The sequence below is a fragment of the Podarcis pityusensis genome (assembly GCF_964106645.2).
Source record: "Podarcis pityusensis genome assembly, chromosome: 2".
In the NCBI taxonomy this organism is placed as follows: Eukaryota; Metazoa; Chordata; class Lepidosauria; order Squamata; family Lacertidae; genus Podarcis; species Podarcis pityusensis.
In genome coordinates this window covers 115,152,374-115,168,981 of record NC_138029.1, presented here as the reverse complement: position 1 = coordinate 115,168,981, position 16,608 = coordinate 115,152,374, and the positions used below count along the sequence as shown (strand labels likewise).

At 43.6% G+C, this 16,608-nt stretch overlaps 1 protein-coding gene and 1 long non-coding RNA gene across 3 annotated transcripts in view; one reads left to right on the top strand and one right to left on the bottom strand.

Moving 5' to 3' along the window:
* LOC308470238 overlaps nt 1-16,608 on the top strand; it is a 118,596-nt gene that overhangs the window by 51,376 nt on the left and 50,612 nt on the right. The window lies entirely within an intron of this gene.
* On the bottom strand, nt 1,185-15,696 carry LOC308469801 (zinc finger protein RFP-like). Of its 2 annotated transcripts, XM_080992762.1 has the most exons (7): nt 15,213-15,695; nt 14,143-14,238; nt 13,602-13,832; nt 13,245-13,267; nt 12,125-12,246; nt 5,486-5,518; nt 1,185-3,008 (listed from the first exon to the last, which is right to left on the bottom strand). In XM_080992762.1, the coding sequence occupies exons 1-7, from the start codon at nt 15,639-15,641 to the stop codon at nt 2,494-2,496; spliced, it is 1,449 nt and encodes a 482-aa protein (XP_080848888.1). In that variant the 5' UTR covers nt 15,642-15,695; the 3' UTR covers nt 1,185-2,493. The 2 variants fall into 2 exon arrangements, with proteins under 2 accessions (XP_080848888.1, XP_080848889.1); XM_080992763.1 differs by lacking the exon at nt 12,125-12,246 and having other exon boundaries at nt 14,117-14,238; nt 15,213-15,696.

The following is a 16,608-nucleotide window of genomic DNA, read 5'->3' as shown; positions in this document are numbered from 1 at the left end:
TTTAACACACATTATCTACATAGAACCCATGCAACAACCCTGTAAGTTAAGTCGAACTTAGTATGCCCATTTTTCAGACGGGGGGACTGAGGCTGAGAGACAGTGGCTTGTCTAAGGCCAGCCCCACCCCCACAGTTCATGGCAGAAGGGAGTCCAAGCAGGGACTCTCTCATTCACATCTTAATCATTTACCTCACATCACATGCCAGACCATGCTTGACAGGCCAGGTAAAACTGGCAGCAGGTGCTCTCACCCTCCTTGTAACCACCATTCACGTTTCAGTTACAGGTAGTTTATAAAAAGCAATAAAGTGGTCAGGCTTCCCCAACCCCTGTGTGAAATGATCTACTTGGGATTCTTGAACGCGCATCGTATAATTGTAGAGCTGGAAGGGACCCCAAGGGTCATCTAGTCCAACCCCCCAATGCGGGGATCCCAACTAAAGTATTCATGACACGGCCCGCCCCCAACCTCTCAGGCACTCAGGCAGCCCCCACCTCCCTGACACTGACACAAGAACCCATTTACAGGAGCAACAAGAAAGGAGGCAGTGAGAGATTTTACTTTCTTGGGCTCCATGATCACTGCAGATGGTGACAGCAGTCATAAAATTAAAAGACGCCTGCTTCTTGAGAGAAAAGCAATGAAAACCTAGACAGCATCTTAAAAAGCAGAGACATCACCTTGCCAACAAAGGTCCGTATAGTTAAAGCTATGGTTTTCCCAGTAGTGATGTATGGAAGTGAGAGCTGGACCATAAAGAAGGCTAATTGCCGAAGAATGGATGCTTTGGAATTATGGTGCTGGAGGAGACTCTTGAGAGTCCCATGGACTGCAAGAAGATCAAACCTCTCCATTCTTAAGGAAATCAGCCCTGAGTGCTCACTGGAAGGACAGGTCCTGAAGCTGAGGCTCCAATACTTTGGCCACTTCATGAGAAGAGAAGACTCCCTGGAAAACACCCTGATGTTGGGAAAGATGGAGGGCACAAGGAGAAGGGGACGACAGAGGACGAGATGGTTGGACAGTGTTCTCGAAGCTACCAGCATGAGTCTGACCAAACTGCGGGAGGCAGTGGAAGACAGGAGTGCCTGGCGTGCTCTGGTCCACGCAGTCACGAAAAGTCGGACACGACTAAACAACATCAATCCTAGCAATAATTCTTCAAGCTTTTTTGGGAAAGTATATTTAAACATCTTTTTTAATTCATTATAGATCAATTCCCAAAACACTTTCATTTTATCACGTCCACCATGTGGTAAAAATCACCATCCTTTTCTTTACATTTCCAACAGATTTTACTACTCATCCTATACATTTTTGCTAGTTTGACAGGTGTTAGATACCAGCGATAGACCATTTTCATTACATTCTCTTTTAAAGTAGAGCATGCAGTAAATTTTAAATTCTCATTCCAAAGTTTCACCCATGCATCATATTCTACATTATGTCCAAAATCTATTGCCCATTTTGCCATTGCCTCTTTTATCAATTCATCTTTTGTATTCCATTCTAATAAGAAATTATACATTTTCGAGAGTAATTTGGTCCTGCTTTCTAAAATGTCAATCTGAAATTTTGATTTTTTATCTTCAAATCCTATTTTTTTGTCATCCTTAAAACATCATTTACTTGATGGTATTGCAGCCATCCTGTCAATTTCTCCTCAATACAATTACAGGGCTTTAGTTTCCATCCTTTCTTAGATTTCATCGAAATCTCCTTATATGTAGCCCATCTCCCTTCCATATTCAAATTTTACTGTTAACATTTCGACTGGTGAGACCCACCACGGTGTTTTCCTTTCTAGCAGATTCTTATTTCTGTCCCAGACCTCATATAGGGCACTCCTTATCACATGGTTTGTAAAACCTCTGTGCACTTTCATTTTACCATACCAGAGGTAGGAGTGCCTTGACCATAAACATTAATGTGTCTCTCTTTTCTAAGTCTCTCTGCTTAGCCTCTTCTACCTCACAGGGCTTCTCTGAGGATAAAACAGGATATCACCCTCCTAAAACCCCTGGAGGAAGTGTCATGAGGAATGGATATTATACTATTCAGTTTGAAAGAACACAGGAGCAACAAGAAGTACAATCTTTAGTAGAATCAAACATGTTAGCACAGGAAACATATCCCCAAATTCTTACAGGCCAGTTATACAAAAGGGTAAGAAGAGGGGATTTCTAAAAATACAGGTAAGTATCTGACTCTTTGCTACAAAGCACCTTGGAGAAAATAATTGTATACATGGGAATTTAACACACAAACCCTGAAACCCTCTAGATTGTCACTGTACTCTCCTCAAAACGTCTCACAGAGGCTCTTCACTGTTGGGATTTTGTTACACCGAGCCCCAAAACCTACGTGAGGGTTACACTTCTGGCGTCAGCATGCAAAGGCAATATAGTGTAAGTCAGGAACACCACCCAAAATGCCCCCCACTTGTCTGAAGCCAGAGATCTTGACCTTTCTCCTCTGTAGACTCTCTGTCAAGAGAGTCTCAAGTTCGCTTTCCTGCTTATGTAAAAGAAGGGCTGGAGGGTCTCTCCTGAGAAGGAGGCTTCTGAGAATGAGTGGAGGAGGACTGCTGTATCAGCATCGTAAAAGGACACCCGTCCCCCTTCACAGTTCAGGGCCACTCGGATCCTCTTGGGCTCCCCACCCAGAATCGAAACAGGGGGCCCATTGCGGGTGGAGACCCTGTATTGATCACTCCACTTCCCTATGCGCCAGATCCCTTCTGTAGGACCAGCGATGAACTCGCCTTTCCTCTTCACAGACTCACTGGCCACCCCCACGGCCCATTCCTCCTCACTCCCCACAGCCACTTCCCAGAAAGGTCTGCCTTCCTTGAACGCCTCACATCCCAGCACATAAAGATGTGCTTCAAATCTCTCAGGGCTGTTTGGCAGGTCTTGATGCACTTCTCCCCGTCTCACACTTTTTCGATCCTCAGACAGGATGAGCCAGGGATTTGCTGTGTCTGGATCCAAAGTTACGTTTTCTGTGGGGGCAGAAAGAGAAGAGAAACAACGTCAACTGGGAAGCTTTTTTAGGCACATGACAGAAATAGCACCCGCTCTGAAATGAACAGAGACTCCATGGCTCTGCATTTGAGACAGGGATGTTCATCAAGTTCTTAATAATGATTCTTGAAACATTTGCAGTTCTTTCCTTACCCCTACGGTTTGTGATTCGTGGGTTTCCACTTAATTTTATTCTGATTTCATATGTGATTTTGAACTGTATTTTAATCAATCATTTCATTTTCTGTTTTTAATGTATTCTATTTGGTGTTAGCCGCCCTGAGCCCAGTCTTGGCCAGGGATGGCAGGGTATAAATAAATTTGTTGTTGTTGTGGGTATAAATAAATTTGTTGTTGTTGTTGTTGTTACTACTACTACTACTACTACTATTTCAAGGATTTGAAGAACTTAATACACATTATCTACATAGAACCCTTGCAACAACCCTGTAAGTTAAGTCAATCTGAGCATGCCCATTTTTCAGATGGGAGGACTAAGGCTGAGAGACAGTGGCTTGTCTAAGGCCAGCCCCACCCCCCACAGTTCATGGCAGAAGGGAGTCCAAGCAGGGACTCCCTAATTCACATCAATCTTTTACCTCACATCACATGGCAGACCATGCTTGACAGGACAGGTAAAACTGGCAGCAGGTGCTCTCACCCTCCTTGAAACCACCATTCACGTTTCAGTTACATATTAAATGTAATGTTATAGCCCATCCTTCCAGACAGATTATAAAAAGAACAACAGTACCCAAAAAAGTATTTCTGTGCTCTGATTGACACTCCCTGTCTAAAATGTCCGGCTCGGGATTCTTGACAGGAGCGGTCAAGCAAGAACAAACATGATTATCTCTTGTGTTTGGTTAGAGCATTGCAGAAAATTGATAGTTCTGCCCTTTAAATTGACATCTATTACATAGTTGCTTCCTTTCGCTATGACTTGTTTTAATGCATTTATTGTTGCAATCCCAAGATAAGAGGCCTTTATTAAAGCCAAACCCAGTAAAATCTAGGAAGTGCCATTCCCACCCTTTAAATTGCCACCTTCAATGCAACCCACCTTCAATGCAAAGACCCCATCCTGGCTCCACAGACCTGATTGGCTGTATGACTCACATTTATGGAGTGGAAGCATCATGAGAAATTCATTTTAAAAGTGCTCATTTAATGTGTCAACATGAATAGAAGTTATAAATATTGCAGCTGTTGTATAAGGGATTATGATGATGACTGGAATGTCATTGAAATCGATAAGATTTTAGAACACAGAAACAAAGAAAATTATCAATTCTAGCACCTTAAATAAGTTATATAATTTGATATTTGAGTGATTTACATTAGAATTGTATTATAAATTGGTATTGTTATAACGATGCTATTATTATAATTGATTTTTTTAAAAAAAATTAAAAATTGGTCAGGCTAATGGACATTAGAAAGAAGATCTGCTCTGCAGTCCTCCCCCCCCCCCTGCCATGTTAAGGAAAGTTAGTCAAGCGATTTCTTTTTAAAGACACACATTTGTACAGAGGCCTTTGGAAATTAAATGTGACATTGGATGTTGACAGTGCTATCAGTCAAATTTTTTTTTGTTAAACATAATGGGTTTTTCTAGTTCAGTGTTGTATTTATAAGGCTTTATGCATTTTACTCACTGCTGTTATATTTAAAATTATATTCTGGGATTCTTTTAGACAAGTAAGAGTTCCCTTTATGCTGCCATCTGCTGCACCATTTCCAGCTCTTACGATTCCCTTTTTGTGGTGTCCAGGATCAGGCCGGACTGGACTTCTGTCTTCCCACTGAGCCTTTTTCCACGTTCTGTGGTGAAATACTGTCCTGCTCTTTTAAGTTTACTCAGGTTTCTCTAGTCCACCATCATCTCATGTCTCCCTTTCAATACAAAAGCTGAGGGAAGACCCCCATCTTGCAGGGAAGTCGGACCCCTGGAGTTCACACTCAGGCAGCCCCCAGCTCCCTCCACTGACACCAGAACCCATTCACCTTCTCATGCCCAAAGGTAGTTGCAGCCACTTTTGAGCTATTATGTGTTCATACATTTCCCACTCTTACACCTTACTCTTACATAAAAGGGGTGGGGATCCTGTATGGCTCAAAGGGATATTTCCCCCTCATGTGCCGGGAGCCTTTGGCTTCACACCACCCCTGTGTCTTATTGAGATTTGGCACAGAAAAGCCAGCCATCCTGGGCTGGGGGCTTCCTAAGAGTCTGCAGGATCAGGCCAAGAGCCCCTCTAGCCCAGCAAGCTGCTCTCACGGAACAGATGCCTCTGGGAAATAAGGCATGGATGGAAGAGCTGCAGTGGCCTGGTCTTTTGAGAAGCGGATCCCCTCTCTCCCGAATTTGTGCCTGGGGAAATGGAAGGGGAAACCCAGCCAGATGAGTGGGGTACAAATAATAAATTATTATTATTATGATGATTAAAAGTACCTTTTCGCAGCTGAAGTCCATATTCCACAGTGTCTGGAAGAGAAAAGGGAACAGAAATTTAGCATCACACCATCATTCAGATAACAAACCTGGAAAAACAATATGAGCTCATGAGATTGTAGCCAGGTGTTGTGGACTACTTGGCCATGCCAGCTGGAGATTATGGGAGTTGGCAGTTAAACCTACCTGAAACTACGTGAAACCTACCTTAAAATGAAACTCTCCATGCTGGCTATCCCTGCAGAACCAGGGCAGGGGTGATGTCAAGGTTCAGACTTACCCAAATCTTGGGAGGAGGAGCAGGACCCCCAGAAGATCCCCCCATCAGCAACAAGATCCAGACATTCCTGTTCCAGGACAGGAGGCCTCAACCCCTCTGCTCCTGGCTGGCTCTTGGACAGCCCCCCTCCTTTCCTCCTCCTGCCCCCCCCCTTACGTTAATCTCAGGGGCAAAGGAACAGAAGATATGCCCAAAAAGCTGTAGGCGAGGCTAGCTGGGAAATGGTTGAGATGTGTGAAAGCACCCAAAGCATGGCTAAGAGATGTGAAGACGTCAAGTACAAATTTTTACAGACAACTCGCGGCTTAAGGGAGGGTTACATCCTTGGCGATTGTGCAAAAAGGCAAATCGAGGAAAGTCAGAATGACCCCCGGATTCACCCCTGCCATCTGCAATCTCAAGATGGCCCCATGAGATCTCGCAGGAGCCTCTCAGAGCCTCGTAATCATGGTAGAGGTCTTAAAAGCGATTTGTGTGCCCGCCAGGCTTCCCCAAGATCTCACAAGAGTTTCCAGAGTCCAGCAAGAAGGGTTTACCATCCCCTTTCAATTGCATAAGAAAAATCAGTTGTGAGTCATCTACATAGGAAAGTGCGGCTCCTAGATAGTGAAAGAGAATAGATAAACCTTCTATTTTCACACTCAAGTTCGAGTTTTATTGCGGCAAAAGCCAGTAACACTAAACACAAGATCAAACAACAAGAAATCAACAACAACATCAGAAAAGAAAAAGATTACACAAGGGAACTTCGCAGTGTGCCATTCAACAGAGATTTACGCTTCCTAATTACTAAAGTGCAAAATTTGGCCACCTCATATGATATTGCGCTTGAGGAATCTTCCAGGAGGTATTTCCGTAGAATTTCGGGGGAGGATTCCAAATAATGTTGTAGGGGTATAAATTTTGATAAAAGCTGCAAAATAAGTTGAGCTCGTTCTTCACTATAAAATTCGCAAAATAAAAGAATGTGTGTGACAGATTCTACCTTATTAGACATACAGGAGCAGAGACGCGCATGCATTGGTACCCACGTGAATTTGCCATACAGCACTGCTGAGGGCATTGTCTCAAAGCGGGCTCTAGAGAAAGCCCATCTATAAGCTCCGTTAGTGATGTTAGTTAAGTAAGGGGCAGCTGCAAAATTAGGGCAAGCTTTTAAACATCTATACGTCTCCGGGAGTAGGGCGCCTTCTTGTTGTAATTCGACATCGTAAGGTCTCTGAGTGATAATTGCTTTTGCCTTATTCAGAGTTCCAATAAAAAGATTTTCAGGGTTTAGGCCAATTTGTTTGATCTTGTTAGTTATTTGCATAAGCCAAGGAGGATAGGGAACTGCGGCCAGGAAGCAAGGTAACCGTCCCTTAGGATTGTAATGGATTTTCAGCCAGAGGGATATTGCTTGCTCCCAGACTTTTAATTCCACTCTGGGCAGTCCTGCCTCTTGCCTTAAGACTGCATTAGGGGTACACTTTGGGGTAGCAAATAATGATCTTAAGAATTTTGATTGTACTGTTTCAAGGGTCTTAAGGTTGACAGAGAGGCTAATTTGAGAGCCATATAGGAGTTGGGCTAAAGATTTTGCCTGAAAAACTGTTAGGGCCATCGGGAGGAAGCCAGCTCCTTTCCTTCTGAATAATCTAAGGATAGCATTTGCACTTCTTCCTGCTGATATAGCTGATGTGGTCAAGTGTGCTGAGAATTTGGCATTATAAGAGAAAGTAATGCCTAAGTATTGGAAGGTCTTAGTCTGTTCAATGGCATTTCCCTTTACACTCAAATTATCTTTCCTGAAGGAGCGGTTAAAATGTACAATTTTAGTTTTGGCAAAGTTAATTGTTAACAGTTCAGTGTTACATTGGTCACTAAACTTTCCTAAGGCACGTTTCAGACCCACTTTGGTTTGAGAGAGAAGAACAGCGTCATCCGCATACATTAAAACTGGTACTTTTCTGCCGTTAGAGAACACGGGGGGGGGGGGTTTCGATTTCACGGCAGCATGTGACCAGGGAGTTAACATAGATGTTGAATAAAAATGGGGCTAATAGGCATCCTTGTCTAACTCCTCTTTGGACTGGGATTTCTCTAGAGAGTCTGCCGTCCTGTGTGAGTCTTATCTGGAGGGTATTGTTCTCATGAAGCTTAATCATCAGAAGTAGTAACCTTCTGTTAATACCCATATTGGCCAATTTGGCCCAGAGCCTACTCCTGGATACAGAATCAAATGCTGCCTTTAGGTCCACAAAGGCCGCATACAATGAATTTTTCCAATGTTTCACATACTTATAGACAAAGTAATCTAACACTAAGCAGTGATCAATGGTGGAACGTCCAGATGTAAACCCTGCTTGTTCGATTTCTAGCAAGTTATTATGATCTAACCATTCACATAATTTTAGGCATAGATGTTTTGTATAAAGTTTACAGATCACATTCAGAAGACTAATTGGTCTATAATTAGATGGGCCAGAGGGGTTGCCCTTTTTAAATATAGGAACAATTATAGCTAGTCCCCAATCTTTAGGGATTTCAGTTGTCTTATCTATATATGAGAATAGATTTGCAAGGACCGGGGCCCACCAGTTTATTTGCGCTTTCAGAAGTTCAGCGACGATGAAATCACTTCCTGGGGCTTTGCCAGATTTCATTTGTAGAATTAGCGAAGTGATTTCAGTTTCAGATGTTGGGGGCCATGGTGTATCATTATCTAAGGGGATGTTAAGCGGCGCAGAAGGACGATGTTCCCTAAACAGCACTTTATAGTGCTCTTCCCATGAATTTGCAGGGATTATTGTGCCCTCATTAGGAGCTTTGGTTTGACTGGAGATAATTTTCCAGAAGTTGGTATTGTCTTTTTCTATTGACGCTTTTGTGAGGGCCTGCCAGATGAGAGAGTCTGCGGTTCTTTTTTTGGTTTTTAGTAACTCTTTGTAGTTCTTTTTTTTAAGTTGTAAGTCTAATTTAGTGATAGGGTTAGGATTTTGCTGGAAGACCTTAAAGCATTCCCTGAGTATAAGTTTTGCCTGAGTGCATTCGTGGTCAAACCATTTTTTGTTGGTAGGGGACTCATTTTGGTTAGATCTCCTGGGTCTTGACAATAACGGTTGGAGTTTTCGGATTAATGTGTTATAATGGTCAATTGGGGAGGTCTCTTCAGTGTCGTTGGAAGTCAGATCAGCCCAGAGGAGTTGACCTTCCATTGATTGTGTCCAAATGCTAAAATTGTTATTAACATAAGGGGACCATTTAATTCTGGATCTGCCTATTTGTTGTAAAGCATTAGGATCAGGTGCCTGTGGGGCAAGCCCACATCTAGAGGGTTCCCAGAATTCAGTCCTTTTAAGATTTAGGGGTAAATGGTCACTTTCGGTTCTTATATCTACAGTAAATTCAATATATTCATCAAAGAGTTCTTGGGAGACAAGGATGTAGTCAATAACAGAATGCCTTAAGCCTGACCAATAAGTAAATTGGCCAGGGCAGTCTCCCGAGGAGAGGCCGTTTAAGATAACAAGGTTTAATCTAAGTGCCATTAAAAAAAGACATGTACCAGCAAAATTGGTAACTGGGTCAAGTGAGTGACGCCTGAATAGGGGCCAATGTTCATCATTAGCATTTAGGGGACCTATTCCACTTTCGTTGATTAACTGTTCGTCTGAGTGGCCTAACCTTGCATTAAAATCCCCACCAATAATTAAGGAGGCAGAGGGAAACTTATTTGAGACAAGGAGAATGCAGTCTTCCAGTTCGTTCCAGATGTTTTTCAGATCAGTTTGTTTCATAAGTGGGTGAATATAAACACTGATGCATATGATCTTAAAGTGGGTAGAGAATATTTTAACAGCCAAAATCCATTTTTTATCGATTTTCAATTGGATAGGAGAGGTTCCTAGATCTGTCGATACGAAGGTGCTCAGACCTCCCGCCGGTCTTCCGCCTTTTGGGCCGATTGAGGCACAGGAATGGAAAGCAAAATAATTGTGTAGTTCAAAAGGATTTTGCATCCAGGTTTCTTGGAGCAGGATGATCTTGAACTGTGATACATAGGATAGAACGTCTTTGTCCATTGTTTTCGATTGCCATCCAGCAACGTTCCAGGATAGTAGTAGAGGTGAGGGACATTTTGTCTCTTTTAACAGTCAAAACGGAGGGGGGGCAGACTCTCTGTTAAAGACAGAAGATGTAACAAAAAAGTCAGTTATTTTACTTTGGGAAGATGGTAACTGTGAGGAGCCCTCCAAATTAAAGTTTTTAACAATTTGGTTCGACTGTTGGCACACCGTGGATGATCCACTGAGAGTAGATCCCTGAACAGGAAGTCTCTTCATTTCGAAATTCTTGGTACAACTTGACAGAGAAATACCCAGGGAGGGGGAAATTGAGTCCGTCGGAGTAAACCCTCTCGCAGATTTATCATCCGACATTCGGATGATTTTATTGATGCGTCCCATCGGGTCTTCAATCATTTCCGACGGCGGGTCCCGAGGTGTAACATTCGCAGTTTCCTTTGAAGGAGGTAATTGAGGGGGCATCACGGGGGTGGGAATTGTGGAAGACTCTCTCAGGGGCATCACTTGTGAACTACTTCTATCTCTGGTCGAAACTGGAGAAGATTCTAGCTCTGGCATAGATGAGTGAGTTAAAGAGGGATTTGAGTCAAGCAGGGAAATCAGAATTTCGTCCTTAGGTATGTTGGTCGATGAATATAGATGAAAGTTCAGTGAGGATGGCAGAGCCTGGTCGTCTCGTGATGTAGCGCACGGGGCAGAAACAACTTGAAGATTTGAGTCTTGTCGGATGGTTTTTGATTTCAGAGTGGGGCTGAGCTGAAGAAGGTCGACCACTTCTGTCCGGTGAGCCCAAGTGGGATTATTTGAGACATCATTAGTATCTTCCCCTCTATGTAGGACTTGCAAAAGCTGAGATTTAAGCGTGTCAAATCTTTGCATCATCACCGACTGTTCTTTCGGAGGGAGGGCTCTGAATGAATCAATAAGTTCCCTTTCGTCAAGGGCAGTCCGCAGGTTATCGTCCTCATATATGGCTGTTTGAGAAGGTATCGAGTTTGGTCGAGGATGGCACGCTGCAGAGTCATCGCGGTTGGGCCTGACAGTATTTTGAAGTAAGGCAAAGTCTCTTGTCCTAATGTCCTCACCGCCAGGGCACCTATTTAGAAGGGGTTTGATCTTGCTGTCTGTAAAAACCTTCGTTGCTACAATGTCGGCCATGGACAAAAGCGTTTTCCTCCTAACAGTAATAGATGGTATCTTTTCAGAGTGGAACGCAAGTATCACCTTCAAGAAGTTGGTCTGCCGGGGAAGGAGCATCACAGCATATAGGTCAATCTGATGTTTCTTAATTTTTAAAAGTTTGCTTGAACAGTCTTTAGCCCCTTCTAGCGTTGACCATCTTCCTATTTCCGACCTGACAGAAAGGCAACTTTTCTTGGGTTGCAGAGTTAATATCTGATTGTTCAATTGGGAATTTAAGATATATTTAATTTTAGTCTCCTTTATTTTATCTGAATTGGGGTGAGGCAATAAGTTTTTCACCTCACAAACTGAAGATTGTGTTGTTGATTCAAGTTTTTCGATTTTCATCAGGATATTGGGTAATTGTGAAGATACCTCGTCCAGCCTTTTAAAAATACAGTGAAGGGTCTTAATTACTAAGTGTAACTGCTCACAACCGGGGAACTCCCCCATAACAGATGCCAAACCATCTTCCTGTGATGAGAGTTTTTCTTTCGTATTCTCCTTTACAGGCTTTACTTTTGAAACATTTTGAGTCATCGGAATTGGAGTAGCTTCTAAATCAATTAGAGGTAGGAAGCGATTTTGGGTTTCCACTGCAAAGCACTGCTCGGCATGGTCACTCCCTCCTCCATTCCGGTGTGGCACCAACCTTGATAGTTTTGGTTTAGGGGATGATAGGGGCTCGTCAAAGTCTCTCAAGCGTTTTTTCTGACCCATGCTTTTCCTCATAACACTTGACACGCAATTAAGATAATGGCGTTCTCAACTCTTTTAGCAGCTAAAGCCGGCCCGCTGATACGAGAGAAACAAAGAGCAGCTTACAGCAGTCTGGAGCAGGGCCAAATCTCTCAGAGAGTTTCCATAGCATGCGGCTGCAGCAATTATAAAATACCTCAAAAACTGACTGAGTCAGTTAAGATAAAAATATAAAAGATTAAAAGAAGATTAAAAGAAGTCCGAAGAGCACCGGCAAGCGCGTCTTACCTCGACGCCATGTTGTTTCGACCTTCTATTTTCCTGGCTTGGCTAATATTCCCTATGACCTGAAGCTTGTTATGAACACTTCTAAACATCCAGCTAACAATACTTTCAGTCCTTCTTTACTACCTCTGAATTTTTTCATGACTCCCTCCAGGAAGGGATTTATATCTCTGAAGTCCCAGATCTTCCACTTCAGGGCAGGAGGAAAAGCCACAGGAGGATCCTCTAAGTTCTCCTTCTCCTGAGACCTGGGAGGAGAAGAACAAAGTCAAGCCACCATCTTTCCAATGCAAGGAGCTTTCTGACAAGGCAGACGTCTCATCCTGATGATAAAGGCACCATGGAAATATCATGAAGACTTGGGAGCAGGGTTTTCCTATGGCAAAAAGGAGCATCTAGAGAGCACCTAAGAAGCTGAAGGAAAACCGACACACCTGCTTCCAAAATATACTGAAGGAAATATATGAATATGAGATTGAAGGTTAAGAAGCTGATATATGCAAATTATTTTTTTGAAGAAAAAACAGTACTGGGTCCCTATGCAGAGATTTTAGGACTGCACTAGTGTTAGTGATGCATTTAAAGTGATTAATGAGCAAAAGAAAATAGATTTGGTATGTGCATTTCTGAAATATAAGGAAGTTCAGAATGCTTTAGAATGGCTTTTGCAATTAACATTATAAATGTATTTTAGCACAGTGGTTAGATTTTCAAAATGGAAGATTCTCAAAATTCATGAGTGTCTAAAGTTGTTTGGACTCGGATCCTGATAACCGCGGATTTCACACTGGCATCTGGTTAGGCACTGTGAAAACAAAATGCTGGACTAGATGGGCCGCTGGCCTCATCCAGCAGGGCCCTTTATCACATTCTTATGTCTGAGGAAGAACCTGCAGGAGCCAGAAAGACACTGGATATTTAAGGGTAAGTTATAGTGAAGATATTTACAAGCCCCTTTGGGATGTCCCCCCTTTTTGTATCAATTGCAGAGTAAATGATTCCATCACAGAGAAGGGCCTCCAGAAATATGCAATGGGAATGGCTTCCTGTCTGTGATTGTACATAGATGGGATCAATAGCGACAAATTACCACAAAAACGTGTCCCTATTTTTGTCTGTGATTTTGTGAAATTGACGATGAAGTCCTAAGCTATCTCTGGAAGGAGAAACTGGAGAGTGAGGTTCTCACTTGTTAAGCAGGAACTTTCCTAGCATCAGAATAAGGCAGGGGTTTTCCATCACTTACCTCTGCAAGAAGCTTCCAATATCCTGGAAGGAAAGAAAGAAAGATGTCAGTGGAGCCATTTCTGCAGTCAGTTATAAATACTAAGCAGCTGAGTGGCAACTGCTGGGGATCACAGGTTTGGAGAGCACTACTGTTTTTTAGGCTTCTCAGAGACCTCTGGTTGGCCAATGAGAGAACATGATGCTAGAATGAAGGGGCCTGTGGTTTCATCTAGCAAGGCCCCTTTTGCAACCCCAGGACTGACGCCTTTCACCCTTCATGTACTGTTTTCCTTCCAGCAACAATTTTATGTGACTAAGGAATGCCTGTGGTTTGAAGCAGCACATTCCACCCTCTCACATCAGGATGAGGCCTCACCTGCAGGAGTTCACTCTCTGGTTCCTGAAGCTTCTCCTCCATCTCCCGGATGAGGCTGTCAAGAGAGGAGAGTTCCCTGGATAGTCTGGCCAGGTGATCCTCCCTTTGGGCTGCAATCTCCTTCTCCACTTCTGCCATCTGGGCCAGAAAAAGCTTCTCTTTTTCTTCCAGAAACTGGTGCAGTCGCCTGAACTCAGCCACCATCTTTTCCCTCTCTGCACCTGTTTGTTTCTGCAGCAAAGAGATTGAAAGAAGAGAAGAGTGGGCCAAGATCAGGCATCTAGTCTGCTCTTGCAGGATGAAGAGGCCAGTTATCCAAATTCCACTGGAAAGCCACTTCTGACATATTCAGCAGAGAAAGAGCTTCATAAAAACTTACAAGCCCACCCTCACCTTTAAATGGCCTTTCATGCTCTGTAGGAGATCAGGCCATTCAAAAATAAACCTCTTTCTGTATTCCATATTCATTTCCGCCCCTCTCACCCATATTGATTTTAGACTATAGCATTTTTCACCTTAAAACAGTAACAATGGTGCTTACAAGCAGGTCCTGGATTTCCTTTTCTGTGTCTGCTTTAAATACTAGAATTTTCTCTCTCTCCTTCCTCACATTGTCTAGGCAGCTGCTGATCTGATCCTGAAAAGAAACAGAATCCAAGTTGGGCTGCATTACACATTAACAGGGAAGCTGAATCTTATGTTTGCTCCCTGCCCCACATCCCTGGGTCTTTTGCAGAGGTTCCCCTTTTTCATCCCAGAGGAGGCAGAAATGGGGCTGCCCTATATCAGAGCTGAGAAACATGGGGGGTTTGCTATTTTGAGAGATCTGCATTGGCTCCCAGTACGTTTCCGAGCACGATTCAAAATGTTGGTGCTGACCTTTAAAGCCCTAAACGACCTCGGTCCTGTATACCTGAAGGAGCGTCTCCACCCCCATCGTTCTGCCCGGACACTCAGGTCCAGCGCCAAGGGCCTTCTGGCGGTTCCCTCGCTGCGAGAAGTGAGGCTACAGGGAACCAGACAGAGGGCCTTCTCGGTAGTGGCGCCCGCCCTGTGGAACGCCCTCCCATCAGATGCCAAAGAGATAAATAATTACCTGACATTCAGAAGACATCTTAAGGCAGCCCTGTTCAGGGAAGTTTTTAATATGTAACACGTTACTGTTTTTAACACTGATTGGGAGCTGCCCAGAGTGGCTGGGGAAACTCAGCCAGATGGGCGGGGTATAAATAATAAATTATTATTATTATTATTATTATTATTAATCCCCCACACTGAGCACACCTCCAACATCTCCCTCCTCCTTTTTATTAAATTAATGCTTGATGTTGCAATCTTTCCTCCCAGGGGAGTTACTGCAGCCTGCATTCAGGGGGTCACTGGGCACACTTTAATCCCTCAAAAAGAAAAATAAATGTTTATTGTATAAAGTTTCAGAAGTTAGTTTTATCAGGCTGCACAAGAATTCCCTTTGGGCTCCAAGTGGAGAGAATACACTACAATATTATTATTATTATTATTATTATTATTATTATTACTACTACTACTACTACAAGCCCCTCTAGTCTGCAGCTCTTCCACCCCCAAGAAAGACCCACTGCCATTTCCCACCTTGTACTCCTGGGACGCCTCCTCCAGAGGAACCACCTCGTGGCTTTTGTGCTCCTTGGATCTGTCACACACCACACAGATAGGGGCTTCATCCTCCTTGCAGAAGAGCTTCAGGGGCTCCTGGTGCTTCTCACAAACTCTCCCCTTTCCTTCTGCCTCCTCTTTTCTGCCCAGAAGGCTAAATTTCTTAATTATTTCTACAAAATTTGCCAGCTGCTGGTTTCTCCTGATGCTGCCTTGCTCCACTGTTTTCCTGCACTGAGGGCAGGAAGCCTCTCCCTCGGATTTCCCCCAGCACTGGGTCAGGCAGGATCGGCAGAAGTTGTGCCCGCACTCCGGGATGATCACTGGATCCCTGAAATACTCCAGGCAGATGGGGCAAGTGGCTTCCTCGCAGAGATCCCGGACGGGACCCCCAGAAGCAGCCATGGCGGAGTCACCGGGAAGAGGGAGCTGGTTTCGTTTTCTCTCTTTTGCGTCAGCAAATGGGAGGGTTTCCTTTTCAGGAAATTCAGGTGTCTCTGTTGCCTTGGAGTTGGGTGGAGCTCCAAGCCGCTCTGATATAGAGGAAATATATGGTTTTATATATTTTATTTTAAATGTTTTTAAATGGAATGCTCATATTTGGTGGCTGAATTTTTAAGGAACCATTTCCCTGCGAGAGCTGGTGGAGTTTATTGTTGTTGTCGTTTAACTATCAGCATGTCAGCCTCAGACTACTTTGCAAGCTGATGAATGAATTGCCCCGCCCCGCCCCCCCCCCGCCTTGCTCCATTGACATCTCCTTTCTAGTTAGCAGCCCCCACATACAGAGGAGAAGCAGCCCAGCCCTCCATCCCGGTGCCAGTTTTTAGTGAGTCGGACTGACAGAATCGTCGCGTCTGATAATGTGCAATAACCTCTGGAACCAACTCTGCAAACGGCCTTTGCAAATCATAGATCAACTAAATGGTATCCAGATATTTGCCAGTCACACCACGGGGCACCTATTAACAGCAGGTGCTTTCAATTAGCCCTTTATCAGTGAATTTTAAGGTCTCAAATATAGAATAAAGATTCATAAATGCACACATATCTAAATATATGAACCATGTATCTAAAATACTACGGGAGAGCAATCCTGAAGCGATTTTGACTCCCCCAATGACCCCAAATATTATTCTGAAGGAAGGGAGTCAAATGGGGAAATTCTTCTCATTTTCTCTTTGCTTGCAAATCCTGTTTTAAGGGCATGTTTGTGTATGAATAGGGTGAGCCTCTGACCTGGACTCAGGAACTAAACTATTAACCATCACCACAGAATGGCCAGGCTGCCCTTTCTTGTTTCCAACTTCAAGCTTCAAATGGGGTGGGCTGAAGTAATCTCAACAAAATCCCTGTTTCCTCTCCATCCTCC

Bases quoted from the DNA above. Each gene is read 5' to 3' on its own strand.
- LOC308469801 (XM_080992762.1), bottom strand. From the start codon at position 15,641: ATGGCTGCTTCTGGGGGTCCCGTCCGGGATCTCTGCGAGGAAGCCACT. The intron at 14,239-15,212 runs GTGGGAAATGGC...GTTTCTTTTCAG, and splicing joins AGGCGTCCCAGGAGTACAAG to GATCAGATCAGCAGCTGCCT. The intron at 13,268-13,601 runs GTGAGGCCTCAT...CTTTCCTTCCAG, and splicing joins CAGAGAGTGAACTCCTGCAG to GATATTGGAAGCTTCTTGCA.